Source organism: Danio rerio, chromosome 17, assembly GCF_052040795.2.
Source record: "Danio rerio strain M-AB ecotype USA chromosome 17, GRCz13ab, whole genome shotgun sequence".
NCBI classification, from domain to species: Eukaryota; Metazoa; Chordata; class Actinopteri; order Cypriniformes; family Danionidae; genus Danio; species Danio rerio.
Window position 1 is genome coordinate 44,315,001 of NC_141037.1, and position 20,914 is coordinate 44,335,914.

The 20,914-nt window shown below is 37.2% G+C and overlaps 1 protein-coding gene across 2 annotated transcripts in view; it reads left to right on the top strand.

Annotated features, from left to right (window-relative positions):
• The window catches only part of babam2 (BRISC and BRCA1 A complex member 2), a 182,460-nt gene that overhangs the window by 131,070 nt on the left and 30,476 nt on the right, over window positions 1-20,914 (top strand). For both annotated transcript variants that reach the window (XM_087289001.1, NM_001017777.1), the window contains 1 exon segment: window positions 7,101-7,210. In XM_087289001.1, the coding sequence (XP_087145127.1) occupies window positions 7,101-7,210 (110 nt within the window).

A 20,914-nucleotide genomic window follows, 5' to 3' on the forward strand; every position in this document is an offset into this window, starting at 1 on the left:
TTTTCAAAATGTTTCATATTGCTGGTGTCAGCAGCTCTTAAAGGGATAGCTCACCCAAAACTGAAAATGTTTCCTGATTTACTTACCCTTGACCTGTTCCAAACCTTTTAATTTTTTTTTCTGTTGAACCCAAAATGAGATATTTTAAAGAATGTGGAAACCTGTAATCATTTACATCCATAGTAGGAAAAAAACAAAAACAATGGAAGATAATGGTTTCCATCTTCAAATACCTTCTTTTCTGTTAAACAGAAAAAATAAGGTTTGGAACAACAATGCAAGGCAAGTTTATTTATATTTCATGCATAATAACAATTCAAAGTGATTTATATAAATAAGAATTGGGAAAAAAAGAAAATAAAAACAAAAAATAATAAAAATGATCAAAAACAAATATAAAATGTGTTAAAAACTGATTTTCAAAGAAAAAAAGACAATAGTGCGATCTGTCAGATGTACTGTAGCACAGTGCTCATTTGGTAAAGGCAAAGCTAAACAGATGTGTTTAAGTCTTGATCTAAATGTGTTTAATGTTGGAGCACATCTGGTCATTTCTGGAGGCTGATTCCAGCAGCGGGGGGTTTATAGCTGAAGGCAGATCTACCCTGCTTTGACTGAACTCTTGGAAATTCTAATTAACTTGATCCTAATGATCTGAGTGATCGGTTTGTGTTCAGTGAGCATATCTGTAATGTATTGAGATCATAAGCCATCTAGTAATTTATAGAAAGTAATAATACTTTAAAATCTATTCTGAGTGTAACTGGGACCATTGTAAACACCGGACAGTTGTGATGTGCTTGGGTTTTCAGATTTTGGTCATTACAGATCTTTCATAGCTACTTTTAAGAATTTTATGTTATTTTATTTATTCTCGATAGCAAGTGTTTGGTCCATGCAGATACCACACAAGATATGAGAAGACATCTCCTTCTTGTTCCAACCATAACCCATCAATCCCACACAAGTGGCCATCAGCACGGATGAATTATGTCTCTGAGAACACATGGCTCAGGCCATAGAGCTGTACTGATGCAAGCTGATTAAATCAAGAAACACCTTGGGATAGATGAGTCCCTGAGGCCCAGGTCCATTTGATGTGATGGCGGCTGTAACAACGACACTCATCAGCTTTGCGCTTGACATTTTGTTCATCCTGCATTCATAAAGATTTACATGTTTGCCCTCAGAGCTTCATCAAACAGACAGTTTTCTACTGAATTATGAACTTTTTAAATTGAAAATCATGTTTTCTAGCCCCAGAAGGTCCATCTTGCTTTAAAAAAAAAAGATCAACATTTTTTTTTCAAATCATCTCAAGACTTAATTTATGAGTCATAGACGTGATTTTAAATGTTATCAAGCTTGTCCGTGTGGATCTTTCCATCTGGGCTCATTAAAAAGAGCTTTCACTGAGAAATTGGCTTATAAAACACAACATAAAATGTATACAGTTGAAGTCAGAATTATTAGCCCCCCACCCCATTAAATTTCTTTTTATTTTCTAAATATTTCCCAAAAATGTATAACAGAGCAATGACATTTTTACAGTGTGTCGGATAATATATTTTCTTCTGGAGAAAGTTTTATTTGTTTTATTTTTATCTAAAATAAAAGCAGTTTTAAATGTTTAACCTAGTTATGCCTTTTAATGTCACTTTAAGCTGTCTAAAAGTATCTTGGAAAATATCTAGTAAAATATTATTTAAGTTATTAGAGATGAGTTATTGAAACTATTTTCTTTAGAAATGTATAGAATAATCTTCTCTCTATTAAACAGAAATTGGGGGGAAAAAATAAACAGGGGGCTAATAATTCTGAATTCAACTGTATCTTTGTTGCACTGTAACAAAAAAATTGGCATAAAAATACAGTCATACTGTAGCAATTGTAAATCCTGGGCTTTTTTTTTTTTTTTGATAAGTTTTAAAATGTTTTCCTCAACTCCAAACACTGCACACACAATGAAATATTATATAAACAAAAACTAAGAAAATTATTGCAGGAAATTACTTGAAATTAAAGGAACAGTTCTCCCAAAAATGAAAATTACCCCATAATCTACTCACCCTTCAGCCGTCTTCAGCTAGGGTTAGGGTTAGTTTATATGCAACCCAGGCTCATTCTAAAAACATACCGCTATATATATATATATATTTCTGGAGAGCACCAAATATGTTCCAGTAGCTACATCTTTAATCAAACTAAAAGATTGTATATGACTGTTTTTTGTGTTGTTGCTACGTTTTTGTACAATGTAAGTTTGTTAAGAAACTGATTTTGATTTGATTTTGTGATTATATATTGTATATTTATTAATATGTGTTTTTGCCCCGATTATAGCCAATGCTGCTAATATGGCATTGCAACCTAAATAAATAAATGTTATATTATATATTATGTTATATTGGTGTGCATATCCATAGCTTTTTCCCTTCTAGACTTGACCCTGTGAGACTTGTATATATGTCAGTCACACTTGGGGCCCTATTATGGCCTGATAACACAAAACGCAATTTATTTTACTTTCAAAAATGCCTTTTTATGTGGGTAGGCAACAACTGAATCAGCAGCCCATTGTGCGCGAGTGTTGCTGTTGATATTGGTATAATTTCAATATTTATTATTATTGTGAAATTCTTATGGCTTCGGATAAGTCAAAACAGTAACCACCAGTCTCTTCTCTATCTTCAAAAGTCTTTAATTTGATTGGAGAATGAAAAGGACGTGACTGATGTAACACGCTTTTTACGCTCGGAGTTGTTTTTTTTTTCAACTGCGAGCTTATGTCACGCAATGACAAAAATGCGAGCCACAGCAGTCTTTAGCCCCGATTTTGACTCACCGACAGGTTTTGAGAAATCGCAGACAAATGCCTGAAATCACAAGCAAGTCAGTGCTCATTCAAATGAGCAACAATCACACAGTAATACTACGGAATACTTTATAAAAAAATGAACTATCAAAGACGTCATCTGAGAGAATCACAGATGATTCGCCGACACCCGTGAGATATTTGGTGTGCTAAATGTCGGGACCTGTTGGCGATTCAAATCATACCATGTAAAATGTGTTCTGTTTAAAAATAACATCGGGGATTACCTACAGTCAATAAGAGAGCAGCATTCACAAGTATGGGTATCTGCAGGCCAGCGGGAGTTTGGGGAAAAAGTTAAAAGCGCTCATTTTCTGTTTATTTGGACCCAAGAAATGGAGGAAAAACTATTGTAAATTTGGCAGGAGCAGCCATGTCTGTCTGAAGTGTTATATGAGCAATATCACAACCGGGTCGAAAAAGAAAAAGAAAGTTTGTAAGAAATTGCTTCCTTCAAGATTAGGTGAGCAAAATAAGTACATTTCTTTTCAAGAACATTTCAAGACTTTCTCATTATGTGGTTAATAACAAAATATATATTACATGACCTCTCATTGTTTTCATGTCTTCTCACGTATTTTTGGTTGTGATATGTAGTTTGGACAAAATTGGCGCAATTTCTTCCTATTTTAAAGTTATGCTATTATTATTAAAGCTATTATAAACACCCTGCCGCCAATACATCCGATTTGTTGCTATTTTCAGACCAGCGCAACGGTAATTTTCACAGTTTGCACCACGTTGTTTAAATAGCAAATATATTTGCTCCACTTTGTGTACTCATGGGTGTGCTTGTCTAAAAAGGAGGTGTGTTAAGGCGCATTGTTTGCGCGTTGCTATTTTGAGAAACTGAAATAGACTTCGCCATAGACCAACTAAAAGCTGGTCTAAAGTCCCGCACAAAGCAAGTTAGTTATGCACCTATGTGGGTCCAAACGCTTACACATTGCTTAATGCACACAGGATGTACAGCAATACACAAATATCTTTACAAATGAAAAAATTAAAGGATTAAAATGTTACAAAATTATTCGATTATTAGATTTGTTCATCATACCTCAGTTTTTTGAGCACACTTCGTTATTGTTCCTTTATTCGTTTGCTGGAAATCAGAACGGAATTTAGAAATAGTTTTATAACAAATCTTTGCGTTTAACAAATGAAATTAAATATTTAGGTTAATGGATGTCTTCAGTCTTCCGTTTCCTTACTCTAGGAAAGTAAAGAAAGTAAAGTGAAGAGTAAAAGTAAAGAGGCTGAATGAAGGAGGCCCGTTCTTTATCTTCACGCTGCAGATGGTCTGGTTAACTCGCTGGTGAAGCATTCAGTCTTTCACTTACAAAGTCTGCCATGTAAATAGCAAATGTGCCATGGCGCGACACAACTTACTCTTAAAGGGGATGTGAGATGAGACTCTGATAACTGCAAGTGCACTTTAGACTTTGCACTTATATCGTTAAAATAGAGCCCTTAATGTACATTCAGTTACCACCGGAAGTTAAAGTTTACAGTTTTTTAATTTTCTAAAGTATTTCTGTTTTAAAAACACATGGATCCACTTCTTAATAAAAGTGTTAACCCCGTGGCAGTGTGTGGGTTAGTTCGACTTTAAATTTATGTCCTTATGGAATCTTCAAAATAGTCACTATCTAACATTATTGTTCAATATGTCAAAGACAGGATAGTATTTAAAATGACTGTGATCATCTGACAGAAGAACAGTTTATACACCGAATGCGGCTTTAGAGTAAGTAAACTGTGATAAATTAGATTTTTGGGTGAGCTTTTCCTTTAAGTATATCAAGGACGAGTTAACTGTTTCTCCCCAGACTTCAGTGTGAATCAGTTTGTTAGCTTATCCCACACACATTTTCTCCAACTGGTAATGTCAAAAATCCCACACGCACAGTCCACACTAATAGGAGCAGAGGATACATGGATGGCAACAATTATCACAAATGGATGAGTTCTAACCAACTGAAAGACATTTGATTAAAGCCCTTGGTTACCGCCATGGTGCGAATGATCATCAGGGCCTAGCTCTAGGAAAACTATGCAGCGCTCAACAGAAAGTGTTACTGTATCTAGAGTCCCTGCGGAATATTCCAATGTGATAAGCTGGATATTAACAGATGTGGCCATAGCCGAAGCTAAAGCTAATGCAGCGTGAAATCTGGTTTTAGTCTTTTTCTGCCAAAATCCCAAACCGCCTTCAGATGAGAAGTTGTTTAGCACCAACCAGGCTGGTGCATCTGCAGCTAACAGCTAAAAGCTTCTGATGTTTGCATTGCAGTCTTTTTAGTCATTGGTGTGTTTATACAGACAGTTTATACTGTATGCAGAGCTCAGCATAAATGAGTACACTCCCTTTTGATAATCAATATTTGTATCCATTTCTCAACCAATATACACTCACCGGTAGATTAATTAATCAAATTTCTAATCAGCCAATCACATGGCAGCAACTCAATGCATTTAGGCATGTAGACATGGTCAAGATGATCTGCTGCAGTTCAAACCGAGCATAATTGGGTAGAAAGGTGATTTAAGTGACTTTAAACGTGGCATGGTTGTTGATGCCAGACTGGCTGGTCTGAGTAATTTAGAAACAGCTGATCTACTGGGATTTTCATGCACAACCATCTCTAGGGTTTACAGAAAATGGTCCGAAAAAGAAAAAATGTTCAGTGAGCGGCAGTTCTGTAGGCACAAAGGCCTTGTTGATGCCGGAGGTCAGAAAAGAATGGCCAGATTGTTTCGATCTGATTGAAAGGCAACGGTAACTCAAATAACTACTCGTTACGACCGAGGTATGCATCTCTGAATGCACAACAGACAGAACCTTGAGGCAGATGGGCTACAGCAGCAGAAGACCACACCGGGTGACACTCCTGTCAGCTAAGAACAAAAAATTGAGGCTACAATTCGCACAGGCTCACCGAAATTGGACAATAAAAAAAAATGTTGCCTGGTCTAATGAGTCTCGATTTCTGCTGTGACATACAGATGGTGGGGTCGGAAATTAGCATAAACAAGATGAAAGTATGAATACACCCTGCCTTGTATCAACAGTTCAGGCTTGTGCTGGTGGTGTAATGGTATGGGGGATATATTCTTGGTACACTTTGAGCCCATTAGTACCAATTTAGTGTTGTGTCAACGCCACAGCCTTCTTGAGTATTCTTGCTCAGCATGTCCATTTCTTTATGATGGGTGATGGCTACTTCCAGCAGGATAATGCACCATATCATAAAGTGTAAATCATCTCAGACTGGTTTCTTAAACATGACAATGAGTTTAAAGTACTCTCACAGTCTCTGGCTTCCACAGTCACCAGAACTCAATCCAATAGAGCACCTTTGGGATGTGGGGCAAAATGGGGGTCCAAACCAGTATTAGCAAGGTGTACCTAATAAAGTGGGCAGTGAGTGTACTCGAGGGTTTCTTGAACCTTTAAAACAATGCATATTTGTAATAAAGACGATAATATCAATGTCATTCATCACCACAGCCGCATGTCAGTACAATAATAAAAGAAGATGCTTCAATCCCGGATTAATGACGTTAAATCTGGTTTATTTTGTACATCAACATAACGTGTATCCATACAGCTGTGGATAATAACGTTTTTCCTATGAAACTTGCTGTGCAAAACCAGTGCAAATTTAAACGCCTTTCGGTCACTGTGCTGTTTATCAGACACAGCCAGAGATGGAGACACTGACATTCAAGTGGGAACGGTGGGTAGGGAAAACTAGCAATAAAGGCACAGGCAACAAAAACAGCTACATTGTGTTCAAAACAGAAAATAATAAAAAAGCTGATGGATGTTTTGAGCTAAACTTTACAGACACGTTCTGGAGACACAATAATCCGATTCTGGCATTGTACAGTAAATAAATATACAGGAATTGTCCAGGAGTAGGTGTGTTCAACTTCGAGTGCCGCTACTTGTGCGATATTAAATGCACCTGAATGGCTCCTGCACAACTGTATATGAACCACATATATTTTTAGACCATTCATTGAATACCCTAAAGATGTAAAAATCCCAGTTTTATTTTACAGACTAGCTCATAAATGCTGCTATTCTCAGGGCAAATATATTAAAAAGAAAATTAATTGGTTTAGCTATTTGCCTCACTTGTTTTATTGTATATTGCCAACTCTATACTTTATTGTCTACGCAACCCATAATAAATATGTTACTTGTAATATATTTCAGGACACAGCTCTGGATCCAGGAGAGGATGTCGCTCTTTTGTCTGTCAGCTTTGAAGATGCGGAAGCCACACAAGTCTTTCCAAAACTCTACCTATCTCCCAGCATTGAGCAGTGAGTGTCTTCTCCTTATTCTGTTACGAAATTCTAAGTGTAGATAATTTTCCCTGGGGCATAGAGATAAAATGCAACACATCATAATTTGAAGGCCACGCCCTCGAGAGCAATCCAAACTGCTTTATTGGCTCAGTATTAAGGGAGGTTGCCTAAAAGTCTAAAATGTCTAAACGTTGCTATGTAACAAAATGTAAAGAAGACAAGCTAAAAATTCCAGAACCAAGTTTTAATAACCTGTCGACCCCAAAATTGAAGACACAAAAGTAGAGCGCAATGTCTTATATTAGCGAACTTGGTTCCACCCATTTGATTTTGACAGTGTTGGAATGCTGTGAACCATTGCCATTCAGATACAAATGGTATTTTGGTGATTTCATGAACAATTTGTCCCATTACAGATCAGGAGGACTATTCAATAACCTATAAACACTACTCTACTAGTATCACTAAAATCATTGAAACCTCTGTTGTTTCTTGGAATGTTTTTACACAGTGTTATGTTACAGACAGGGCCAGATTAGCTTAAGGACTAATTAGGGCTGAAGCCTCAGGGTCTTCAGAAGAACAGGATCCTTGATTGGCTGTATAATTCATTTTCGATATGAAATGCCTCGTGCGTTATACTTTTGCATGTTGATAATGTGAAGTCTTCCGATCCGCTTGCGGATTAGGCCCTCGTGGAAATCTGTTGATCATTCAGTCTATTTATTTACTTATGTAAATGTACTTTTATTTCCCAGAGATGAGTTGTGGCTGGAAGGGCATCCGCTGTGTAAAAACGGGATAGATAAGTTGGCGGTTGACTCAGCTGTGGTGACCCCGGATTAATAAAGGGGTTATGCCGAAAAAAAAGGAATGAATGAATATACTTTTATTGATTTATTTATTAATTTACTTTGAACCACCAACAGCATATGTTTTACACAGCAGATGCCCTTCCCGCTGCAATCCAGTAATAGGAAACATTCCTACACACTCATTCACACACATACACTACAAGCAATTTAGTTTATTCAATTCACCTATAGCGCATGTGTTTGGACTGTGGGGAGAAACCAGAGCACCAGGAGGAAGCCACACGTCAACATGTGGAGAACATACAAACTCCACACAGAAACGCCAACTGACCCAGCCAGGACTCAAACTACCCAGCAGGCACACAACATCATAAGACTTTAATATTAGGTTAGATTTAGATCATGGTGTCAGGTGACCAAAATTCAATGTCTAGCATCTAAAGGCAACGTTATTTAGACGTCCAATAACGAATGATATTTGGTTGATTTTAGGTTTTGTTGGAAAGTGACCCAAATCCAACATCTGATTGATATCATAGTGGTAACGTCCACTCTTCATCAAGGTATAACATGATTAGACGTTGGTTGTTTTTAGGTTGGACATTGACGTCAGCCAAATGTTAAGTTCTGACATTAACTTGATTTTATTTCCAAACAAAATCCAACGTCCCCATGATGTTGGGGTACAACGTCAATATGACGTCAACTTGACGTCCTGTGCCTGCAGTGTAGCGACGCACTGTGATGCAACAGTGCTAACCACTGAGCCACCTTGTCGCCTACATTTATTCAGTTTTCTATTATTTTTTTAGTATTATTATTGAATATTTTGCAAATGTTTAGATAAATGATGTACAATCAAAACGTTTTAGTGGATGTATTAAATGAGAGGCTTACCAAATAATTTGTTCTAATAGGATTTTAGCTGTGAACTTTAAATAAAAGTGTTTATTTATTTTATATTATGGGTTAGGTTTTCGGCTTCTACACTCAGTTTTTTTTTTTTTTTTGGATGAGAGACACCTCATCCAACTGTCAACTTGAGTAAATGAACTAAAGGCAGCACTTCCTCTTCTGCTATTCACTTCCTGAAATCCTGAGGAATTGAGAATCCATCAGTAAAAACATGTTATGTTTATGCAAGAACAAAAAGAGTCGTTATTAAATGGCTTCACGTGAACGTGAAGAACAAAAGCAGTGCATTTAAATGAAATTCTCCTAGCTTCTCAGTATTGGTGCAATACAACCTAGTAATCATTTTTTATTATTCAACAAAAAGGCAATGGTATGGGGTAGGCAAGGGACAACTACTGTTATACCGCGGTTTGGAAAAGTCAGCATTTTCTGTTATACCGTTCCTACAGTATAGGTGAGATTTTTTTAAATGTTTTTTTATAGTTTATATAGTTTTATAGTTTTTTATAGTTTTTTTTTTTTTTTTTTTTTTTTAGGACAACAGTATCTCCAGCAGAAAAGATATCCAAAGATGTTGTTTTAAATTGTAAAAAAATCTGAATCTTTGAAACTAATCAAGACAGCAGAAGTTATTTAGCCTGACATGTTTACTGCTCCAAAATGTTTCCCAAATTAAAATATACTGTGTTCAAAGGTTAAAAAGTTTTTGTTTTTACCCAAACATTTAAAAAGAATATATTTTAGAGCAATAATCACAATATCGTGAAACCATGATATTCTTATTCAAGGTCCATGAATTTCTTTTCTTTTTTTTTTGTTTCATCAAATATTTGGAGTTTCTGTGAGAGCGCCCTCTGTATGGAGCCAGATAACACATAACTGAGTAAGATAAACATTTTATTTGATAAGAAAAAATGCACATGAACTATCATAGGAACTCATTTACCGAATACATTCCAACTTGCACTTACAAAAAAGGCTTGTTACTTTATTAAAAGAGATCATGTAATAACTAGGGATGCACCAATACCATTTTTTTTCCGGAACTGTACCGATCCAGATTTCAAAATTCTAAGTATCAACCGATACAGATCTAATCCCGGTGCTGGGCTGTTTTTTTTTTTTTTTTTTTTTTTTTTTAAATAAATATAACACAGTTTCTTTAGTTATGGAAATAAACTCAGATAATATATCTTCTTTAGCAAGAATATAGGCCCATAGGCTGACTGTATATGACAGACGGCACAATCTAACTAAAAACATGATGCTTGCTATAAACTATAGGCTACATTATTTGAGCGTTCCTTATGACATTGATATAACCTGTGGTTGCTTATGTTTCCTTTTTTAATACTAAGATTTTCCTTTAAAATCTGCAATAGGCTACCACTATTGACCCTAATCGTTGGTAAAATAACAAGCCTTTTAGCAAAGCCTGATATTTTCCTACAGGTTTAACGCAGACTAATCTAAACTGTCCATTTTAAACAGTCCCTTATCTAACCTGCCATGAGTGAGATGGAGAAAATGAAAGCATATCAACACAGACAAAAACAGAAATTTAGGACATAATCTTTAAAATAATTACTTATATTAAACATGCAGCAAATATCTGACAGGTTTTTGATAACAATTACAGTGGGGCATTAATGAAATCCTTATTTTCCATGGATTTTTTTTTTTTATCTGAAAAATTATCTTTTTGGAAAGAATTTTTTTTGCTATAATTCATTCGTTCATTTTCTTTTTCCGCTTAGTCCCTTTATTAATCCAGGGTCCCCACAGTGTAATGAACCGCCAACTTATCCAGCGCATGTTTTACGCCGTGGATGCCCTTCCAGCGGCAACCCTTCACTCGGAAACATACACACTCAGTCACACTCATACACTACAGACAATTTAGCCTACCCAATTCACCTGTACCGCATGTCTTTGGACTGTGGGGGAAACCGGAGCACCCGAAAGGAACCCACGCGAAAGCAGGGAGAACATGCAAACTCCACACAGAAACATCAACTGCTCCAGCCGAGGCTCGAGTCAGAGACCTTCTTGCTGTTAGGTGACTGCACTACTTACCGCGCCACTGAGTCGCCCTGTTTGCTATAATTTGTATCTTAATTTTAATGTATTTTTCTGTTAATGACAATTTAATTAACTACTTTGACCACAATGGACCAGGGCAGATTTTACAAACTATTCGCAGCACTTAAAGTAATTCTCTCAGAAGAATAAACTCAGTCGGAAGGATGAGAGAACAGAAACTCATTGTGAGAATAATCTTACGGAGCAGGTTACATCACGTCTGCCCAGCTGGTGCGTGAATGGAACTCTTGATGCATCACTACACAGCGCACAGCCCTCCGGTATCTGCAGACATTGCAGCAGCAAAAAAGGAAGAAATCAGTGTGTTGAGGATCTGTCCAATGTATTATTGAGCTTATTCTAATTTAAATTTTAACAATTTAAAACTTTATGTAGGTCTACTTTGTGTGTGAAGAGCAGGTAAAAACCATCTCTAGTCCAGTGTTGCGAACGCGATATGTTTTTGTTGGCTTATGAATTACACAGAATATCACGCAAGATCGGATTTGGATCGGTACCAGCTGGCTGATACCAGATCCAGCAAAAATATGCGGTATCAAAATGATATTTGATCCAAGTATTGGGATCGGTGCATCCCTAATAATAACAAAAATGGACCAGTGAACCAACCACATAGTAAAATATCTCAAATGTTGTTTTGGTCATTCTAAAATTATTTAGCCATTTAAAATCTTGAGCAGCTGTGCTCCCAAACAGCGGTCTCATGCCTTCAAAAGCCACTGCGCGTTCATTGCATTTCATCTTCTAATGCTCAAATACTTTATTATACAATAAAGAAGGCTCCCTGTGGCTTCGCTTTTCTTTTTGATATTTGGCGTAGAGTTGAAGATCTTTGCTGGGTGATTCGGGCTTAATTTCCATAATTTTAGACAGGGTCAGGTCAGGCCGGACTTGGCTTTCGCACTAAATTAATAGTCATGTGATGCATTTCGATTAGCATGAGAAAGTAATTAAATAGTTTGTTACTACATTAAAATCCATTCCTGCAAAGGTGAAACAAATGATGACGAAGTCAAAAAGAGCGAATTTGGACTGCGGTCAGGCCAATTAAAAAAAGAGTGGTAATTCTAGGTATTTCAGTAATCGCTCATACACTGCATATTACGGTAGAGCACTATACAGCAATGTACAACATGTACAGCAAGCTGACAGGAAAACTGCAGGGTCACTCGCTACATTGAAACCGCTGTCATGGAAAGTAAAATGGATGTTCTTGGCTGGTGGACGATGAACAAACAATCCTACCCAAAACTTGCAGAATTAACCAGATCAGTACTATGCATCCAGGCCAAAAACACTTAGCCTAATCTTTGTGAGTAAAGGATTTTCAAGTTATAACTAAATATTAATTAAACCGTAAATGCACAATGTAGACAGAGTTTATAGGCTAATGTTGACAATATTCTTTATTTATTATTTATTATTATTATTTATAGATTTTTAGCCCATCAATAATTTAGTTTATTTACTTGAGTAAATGTGTGTAAATCTATATTAATTAAGTTTTTTAATTGATTACAGTAATATTATTGACTAATATGAAAATGTTCATCTGATTTATGTACAATACAGGTTATAAAGAAATATTTTCTTTATTTTAGTAGATATATTAAATGCGAGACTTGCTTTGTTTACCAAACACAGTGAATCTAATTGGATTTGCATTTTAAACATTAAATAAAAGTTGAAAAGATATTATTTATTATTTCACATATTAAGGTTTTAGTTATGATACTTCTAAAATAATTCCACAGAAATTTGCAGATTTTTACCAAAATTCTCCACAGAAACAGCAAAAAACATCCACAGATTCCATCTGGCCCTACCTATAACCTACGTTTGTTATGAATAAATAATGTTAAAACACGTATAAACGGCTCAATCTTAAGCACATGAGCTGTGTGCATGTGCACATTTGAATATTGTCAGGCAATAAACAGGTTCAGGCTTTTAAAAAACTGTCAATCAAAATGTACTTGTCGGGCCTAACTTTTATGGCCCGATTTCACCTCTAATTTGGAGCCAGTTCATCAGAAAGTGAATTTTTTTTTTCTTTGACTCATTGGATGGAAACTGGATGTAAATTTTATTTATTTATTTATTTTTTTGCAACATTCCATATTTTTGCATAGGTTTATTTTGGATCTTTGGTTGGAGGCATAGCTAATATACTCAATCACATTTGTGATTTAATTTAGATGAATCTCCCCCTTTTTCATGCATTCAGTTTCTCAGTTTTATGCTCTAACTTCTTAAACCCTGTAAATGTGCTCTTTTAAGATCAGTCTACATATGCTCTTCTTTAATCCATTCCATTGTTAATTGAAGCCGCATATCATTGTAATATTGCAGGAATAAAACTAGCCCGGCATTTCCCTCTGCCCTCTGCAGTAACAGAACACAAGGTCACTCCTCAGAAGGAATGGACGAAACTTCAGTGTGACTTCACAACAAATAGATCTCAGTGGCCAAGTCCTTCTAATGCCAGTCCCTGGGGGCTAAATGTTTTTTTTATTTATTTTTTTGTCTTTCATTCTCCGTGCTGTCCTCCATCTACTCAAATCAGTGTAGCAGGAGGGGAGGAGGAAGAACAAGCCCATTTGTTTGCTCTCCAGCCATGTCAGCTTCTATCTGTCACAGCCACGCTCTCTCCTCCCCCCTGTATTACAATGGCTTGGATAATGCAGTACCACATAGGGCTGACCTTGCCTCTACGCATGCACATTAACAGCTTAGACCAGGGCGACTTACTGTAGGAGAAGGGACAGGCGGGTGGGTTTATATGTGGGTGTTTTTTTGTTTTTTTTTTGTTATTACAAAGGTAGAGCCAGGGGGAAAAGGCCATTCTAGCAATGTGGAAACGTGTTCCCGAGGACATACCTGAAAAACAATAAATGCCAGAACACTGCACTGAGCACAGTGTTTTGAAGCCCACTTTTCTGTCTGCGTGAGCATTTGGATCTGTGCAAAAAGTTCGAAATCACAGCGCACAAACTTGTAAACAGTTTTTTTTTTCTTCTTGTGTGGGTGGATATTTGCCAGACTTGTACCTGATTTAGATTTGAAGTTGCATCGGGCTTTTGAGCTCATGATACTTATGTGTATGTCAAGTTTGATTGATTTTTAAACAATTAATAATACTGTTCTGAATGCACTGCAACTGGCTGCACAATACATTGCAAAAGTAACGTTATCATGATAATACAATATACATTTGCCACTTTATTAGGTACACCTTACTATTATCGGATTGGACCCGCTTTTGCCTTTATCCTTCGTAGGATATTTACGAAAAGATACTGGAAATATTCCTCAGAGATTTTGGTCCATATAGACATGATAGCATCACACAGTTGTTGCAGATTTGTCAGCTGCACATCCATGATGTGCTCATCCCAAAGGTGCTCTATTGGTTTGAGATCTGGTCACTGTGGTGGCCATTCAAACCAGTCTGAGATGGTTTACGGTTGGACATGTTGTGTGTTCAGAGATGTTCTTTTGCATACCTCGATTGTAATTGAAGTGGTTGAGTTACTGTTCACTTTCTGTCAGCTTGAACCAGTCTGGCCATTTTCCTCTGAACTCCGGCATCAACAAGGCATTTACGCCCACAGAACTGCTGCTCACTGGATATTTTCTTTTTTTCTAAACATTTTCTGTAAACCCTACAGATGGTTGTGCATGAAAATCCCAGTAGATCAGCAGTTTCTGAATACTCAGACCAGCTCGTCTGGCACCAACAACCATGCCACGTCAAAGTCACTTAAAATACCTTTCTTCCCCATTCTGATGCTCGGTTTGAACTACAGAAGATCGTCTTGACCATGTCTACATGCCTAAATGCATTAAGTTGCTGCCATGTGATTAGCTGATTCTAAATTAGTGTTAACGAGCAGTTGGACAGGCATACCTAATAAAATGGCCTGTGAGTGTATGTATCACAGACATGTGATGAATTGCATTTCTTTTATGCATCGGATGGTTATCTAAACTTGACCAATCGCATGGGGCCCTTACTATATTTATCCCTAGCTCACTAGTAGTTGCTGTTCTGCTATTGGCTGTAGCAGGGCCAGAGTGGGACTCCTTTTCAGCCCTGGAGTTTCAAACCTTAGACCGGACCACCTCAATTTACCACTGACTATATTAAAATAAGATCATTTCCAATTCAGTTTCTAATGACACTATCATGTCTTAATTAAGGAAACAGCTGCTTTAAACTTCAAATGTTTTTCATAAATATGAGAACATTTGAGGGTAGCTAAATCTCCAACACTATTCTGAAAAATATCCCAATGTCTTCTCCTGCATTGTCTGAATATATATTCTGTGACAAATTCTTTATAGATATCCAGTTCTTTGTAACAGTGATCACAGAAAAAATAAAAATAAAATATGTACACCTATATAAGTAACCCAAACAGTATTATATGTCTTAACACACACACAAAAAAAGAAATTACTCGGGTGAGGTTCGAACTCAGGTCGGCGGCGGCGTAACGCAACTTGCTGACCACTGGACCACAATGGCACTGTTATACTGGTGTTTTTGGAATAGAAAATAAGTATTGCACTGTTACCTGCAAGACTCTTTACCACAGTTTTTCTTTCTATTGATGGTTTAATCTTTTTCTCCCCTTTTGAGATTTCAGATTAAGTTATGTCAGATTTATTTATGTAGTGAATCATCTGATTTTCGTTGAACAGGTGTAATATTCATTAATTAATTATTCAAATTCCTATATTCACTAAGGTACTATGTTCAATAAAAATAATGAATAAAAAGAGTGAGGCTATGTTCAAATAAATAAATCAAAAAAGTGCGACTGCTGAGATTGCAAGCAGCTAGAGAAACCGGCCCTCGCGGTCGAAATTGCCAACCGCCGACCCGAATCGACGCTGCGTGCACCCCGACAGAAACCTACCCCCAGAACTCCGGAATGCACGATGGCACGCCATGCAGAGAGGTGCTTCTGGTGTGAGACCTGCAGGCAAGTTTGTTATTTTATTTCCAATGGAGAGACGCGCACATGAGGCTACTTGCTTGCACTTTTCCAGCTGCACCTAAGATCACAGGGAGCTTCTGTGGTTGCGAGAAATGCAAACAGCTGAAGTTTAAGGTAGACGCAATGAAAAGTACACATGTTTGCAAACCTACCGAAAGGTACAAACAATAATTCTGATTAGAGTGATAATGTGGAGAAAATTGATCTTGTGTTGAGCCAATGAGCCTTACATCTAAAAATAGAGCAAGGGTGTTCCTTTAGTGATATTGCTTTGACTCACACGCTGAAAATGGCGGACGTGAAATGACAAACTAAGGATATGGTGACGCGCCTGTCAATTAATATTAAAAACCGCTCCAATTGATCCACCGTTTTTATGTTGTTAAATTGAAAAAAAAAGGACTGTGTGTGTTTCTATTACCCCAATATGACAGTCTATACACTATACTTACACACATGTCTGTCCAAACAGCTTTAAAAATAGATTTTTCACCGTAGGTGCCCTTTAAAGTTCTTTGAACGTGAGCATGTTCTTTGTCTACATTTTTTGAAAAAGACATTCAAATCATGATTATTTGCCATGTTGGTTGCAAGAAAGTGCACCCAGTTTCAGCAACAAACAACACAAAGGTGTTTATTGACTGAATTAAGCACAAGTAGACAGACAAGGGGATGACAAAATCCAAACAGTACAGCACCAGATGGCACTAGAATCAGCAGCCAGCCAGGAGTAAGAGCAGCAGTGGATAGAGCCCCAGGGCTAGACACTGGGAGTAAGCAGCATAAACTCCAGACTGGCAGGCCAATTCAGGACACAGTGTAGTACTGGAACAGTATAAGACAATACAGTAATAATTATCCAATAAAATAATAAAACTAACTAAATCTAAAAGAAGATAAGAAGTCAAATATAAATCCTAGTCAGCGATAAAACAAGACTGACTTGGGCGAAACAGATAAAACTGAATGAAGACTTATATAAATCTAAAATCTCTAGAAATTAAATGATCAAAAAGATGACTAATTAACCCCTAATATGAGAATGGGACTGACAGAAAAAAAAAAATGGAACAAAAAGTGTTAAAAGCTTAAAAGCAAGACAAAGATTAGAACACTAAATTAAGTAGACACTAGGAAAAAACAAAAGTAAGTATAGCTTTAAACAAATAATAACTGAACTCAAGAACTAGAAGAACAGGCAAGACAAATGCTGCGTCCCAATTCGCATACTTATACTACACCCTAGAAGAATGTACTTTTTCTTGAAATGAAAGTTTATACTTTCGACTGTGCAACAGAAGAGTACGCAAGCTTTGGGACATACAACTTCCTCTTTAACATATCTTTGTTTGCTTAGTTATGAGCCCTGTCAATCATCCACATTTCTGTCATATTTAATCTCCTACTTTATTGGAGAAGCAGCAGATTAATCTACCATTCACGAGTCTTTCATGCAGATAAATCTCCTTAGGTCTTTTGATATTATGCATTCAGACATTAATGTCCAAACACGTCTTTATATAAGTTTAGTATTGTTGTTGCGGATGAAGTATAACACAGATAATGCCATTTAAGTATTTTTCAGTTGGCTAGATATTCACTGACAGTCATGCAAACATCTTTGCCAAAGCCCCTCTACTTCACGGTTGGTTTTGCTCGTCCATCATGTTTGTAGTTTATTTACACTTTTCATCCACATTTGTAGTTCTAATCGAATTCACTTTCAACGCGCAAAGTATTGTGGGCAATATCAGCGGTTAGAGTATGGACGCTTCTACAATTAAATTTTTTTACCGGAAATAGAAAACCACCTGGGAACCTTTGGCATACTCTTTTCAACATACTATGGTTTGGGACATACTAATTCTATTTTCAAATACTATTTAGGATGGATAGTATGCGAATTGTGACGCAGCAAAATACTAGGTAAGAATACAAAGCTTGGATACAAGATAACCAAGACAAGTTCACGTGGAATGAACCAGCAAAGAAATGAGAACACACAGCACGATATATAGAACAAAGCACATGAGAGACAGGTGAAAACAATCAGGATAACGAGGAATGAATAAGAGGGCGGGGTAACTGAAAACAGGGAGGGAAGAGAAGAGGAGCACATGGCCAACACAAATTAGGGCAAAGCCTTGTAAACAAGAATAGGATAAACAATGTCCGGTCAGGACCATAACATCATTATATGACATTTTTAATGTAAATATTAAGTGTAATGGAAATGTTAAGTGCAGGAAGGACTTTAATGGTGCTACATACAGTATCCTGGGGCGAACTAGAAAAGTTATTGATTTCAAATTATTGGTAATTTAAAAAAAATAGTCCTTGAATCTGGTGTCCATTAGAGAGTGGGAACCCTGCTAAAAGAGGTGTCAAAATTAATTGTTTCTTCGGTGCACTGAGATGCAGACGCGGATAATTCAGTAACGGTTTAGTAATAATCATAAACAGTTATTATGTACTGATGTTATTTATCTCATATGTCGCCGTTCCTAACTGTGGTGAGGGAGGTGATCGCAGGCATTTACAACGTTCCAACTACTTAAAAACGCAGAAACAGTGCACAATTTCACTGCGTGTGTGTTTGCTGGACAGTCTTTCACTGATGCTGTGTTCACACTAGATGCGAAAGAAGCGTCAAGCGTGTGTGATTTACATGTTAAATCAATGCAAATGCGTGAATAGGCATCCTGCGGCACGATACGCGTGAATGGCGCGGCACGAAATTCAGTTTTTGACGTGTATCAATCACTCGAGTTTGAAAATCTGTACTTCAGCGGACATTCGCGTCGCGTTAACCAATCAGGAGCATGCTCTTGTGGGGGCAAGATTATGACATAGCCCCTGTTGTTGATGTCCTGGGGGAAAATCCACCTGCACACACTGACAACAGTTCATCAAACTGGGCTCGGCTCAGTCAGAAGCACCACTGAACGCTTCCATCACACAATTCAGTGTCTGTTCTTAAGTGAATTTGATTTGTGAATGAAGCGGAGTTGGTGCGCGAATAAAGCAAGTGAACTCAAATGTTCACGTGTCTATATACGCACGAATGGTGCGATTTATTCGCGCGTTCCGCATCTGGTGTGAACACAGCATGACACTTACAGCAGAAGCCCCTATTTCACTGCGATTGAGAGAATGAAAGTAAACTCTATTTCTCTCTCTCTCACTGTGGCCCATTTGACCTGCTGGCGTGACTATTCCTCTCCTCTCGGCTGTTACAGCGATACTTCTGGATACAGACACGAGCGCGTGCATGCAGAGTTTTCTTCCCCGTGTCTATCATGGATCAGCTGTGATCACCGCTGCCGTTTATCAGTGTCACTCATCTGTGAGAAGCACCAGCGTGTAAGAGCCTATCGAAGCCTTTTCTGTTGAGCGCGTGACCAATCAAAGGGGTGTAAGAGAACTTGGTAGATAAGCCTCAGAAAGCTAATTTGTTTATTTGCTATAAATGCTTGTGTTGTTTAAAGGTACAGTTTATAAATCTGACTGTTTGAATTAAAGGACAAAATATGTGTAGAAAATCTGTGAAGAAAATAAATAAACTGTGTATGGAAAGCATTGTCGATGCACCGAGATATCGATAGGCTCACACCTCTACCTGCTAATAAAAAATAGCATTTTTCTAAAGAAAAAAAAAAAAAACGCTAACGCTATACTCAACAACATTGCATACTGCACATTTTCCAGTATCGTGTATAGCCCTAATTGGAATCTAATGAAAATACTTGAGGATTGTGTGATGTGTTTTGCTTGTGGTCAAAATCCATGAGCTTCAGTGAACTAAAGTGATCCTATTTTGACTGCAGACGATTGGAGCCAGGATATTTTGCTAAACGTCTTCTGTTGTGTCCTACAGAAGTCGAAAAGGTTTAGAATGACGTGAGAGTGAACAAGCGATGACAGACTTTTTGTGAACTATTGCTTTAAACCAGTCCAGCACATGCGAGGAATCCCCTGCATCAGCTCTTATCCAGGCTGGCGCAGAATGCATCCCCTGCAGCCAGCCAGTCATGCGGCTGTCCCTGTGGCCCCGTCACACAGAAGCAGAGCTAGCTAAAATAGAAGAGCAGGAGAGAGGTCGCTCTCAGCCTGCACCGAGCCGAGTGAAACCAAACCCTCTTAGGACTCTTTCCCTCCATCTTTGCCTCTCTCTCTTTTTTTCCCTGAATCCACACATGCAGGTTTACCCAGAGTATCACTCTCGCAGTGATGGCCACTTTCTACTCCCACACAGCAGGCTGTGTTATTATGACTGTGAAGTGCTCACTGAGTTTGACAGTGGACTTCACATCTCCTTCAACATGGATGGTGCAAGATCCACTCCTACACATTCTATAGTTTGTCAGAGCACCAAACACTTTTTTTCTCTCTTTTACACATTTTTTTCTTTCTTTCTCTTTAGAATTCTGCTTGTTATTGCTTTGTTTTGTTGGGTGTTTTTTTTTTCATTCGTTCTCATTTATCTTTGGCAGTTGTCTATACTTTCAGTCTTTATTCTGTTGTTCATGTGAAATGGTTACACTTTGAGGTTCAACTTACACATTGTAATTCTAATGGCAAAAAGTCAAGGCAGCACATTTTTATGTGGCTTTAATTTTATATGTATTCAGGTTACAACTAAAAGAAATCAGTTATACAATATTTAACCTCATTTTTTAGTCAGTTTGATTGATGTATTGTACGTTGGGGTGACTAGAAAAGGTCATTTGATTCAACAACAAAAAAAATTAAGGTCGAATTTTAAAAACCCAGACTACTCTATATATTTCTTTAAATACAGCAATGTATTGTAAAACATTATAACAATTTGAAAGTTTTGATTTCTATTTCTTTGTTTTTTTTTATCCAATTTATTTCTT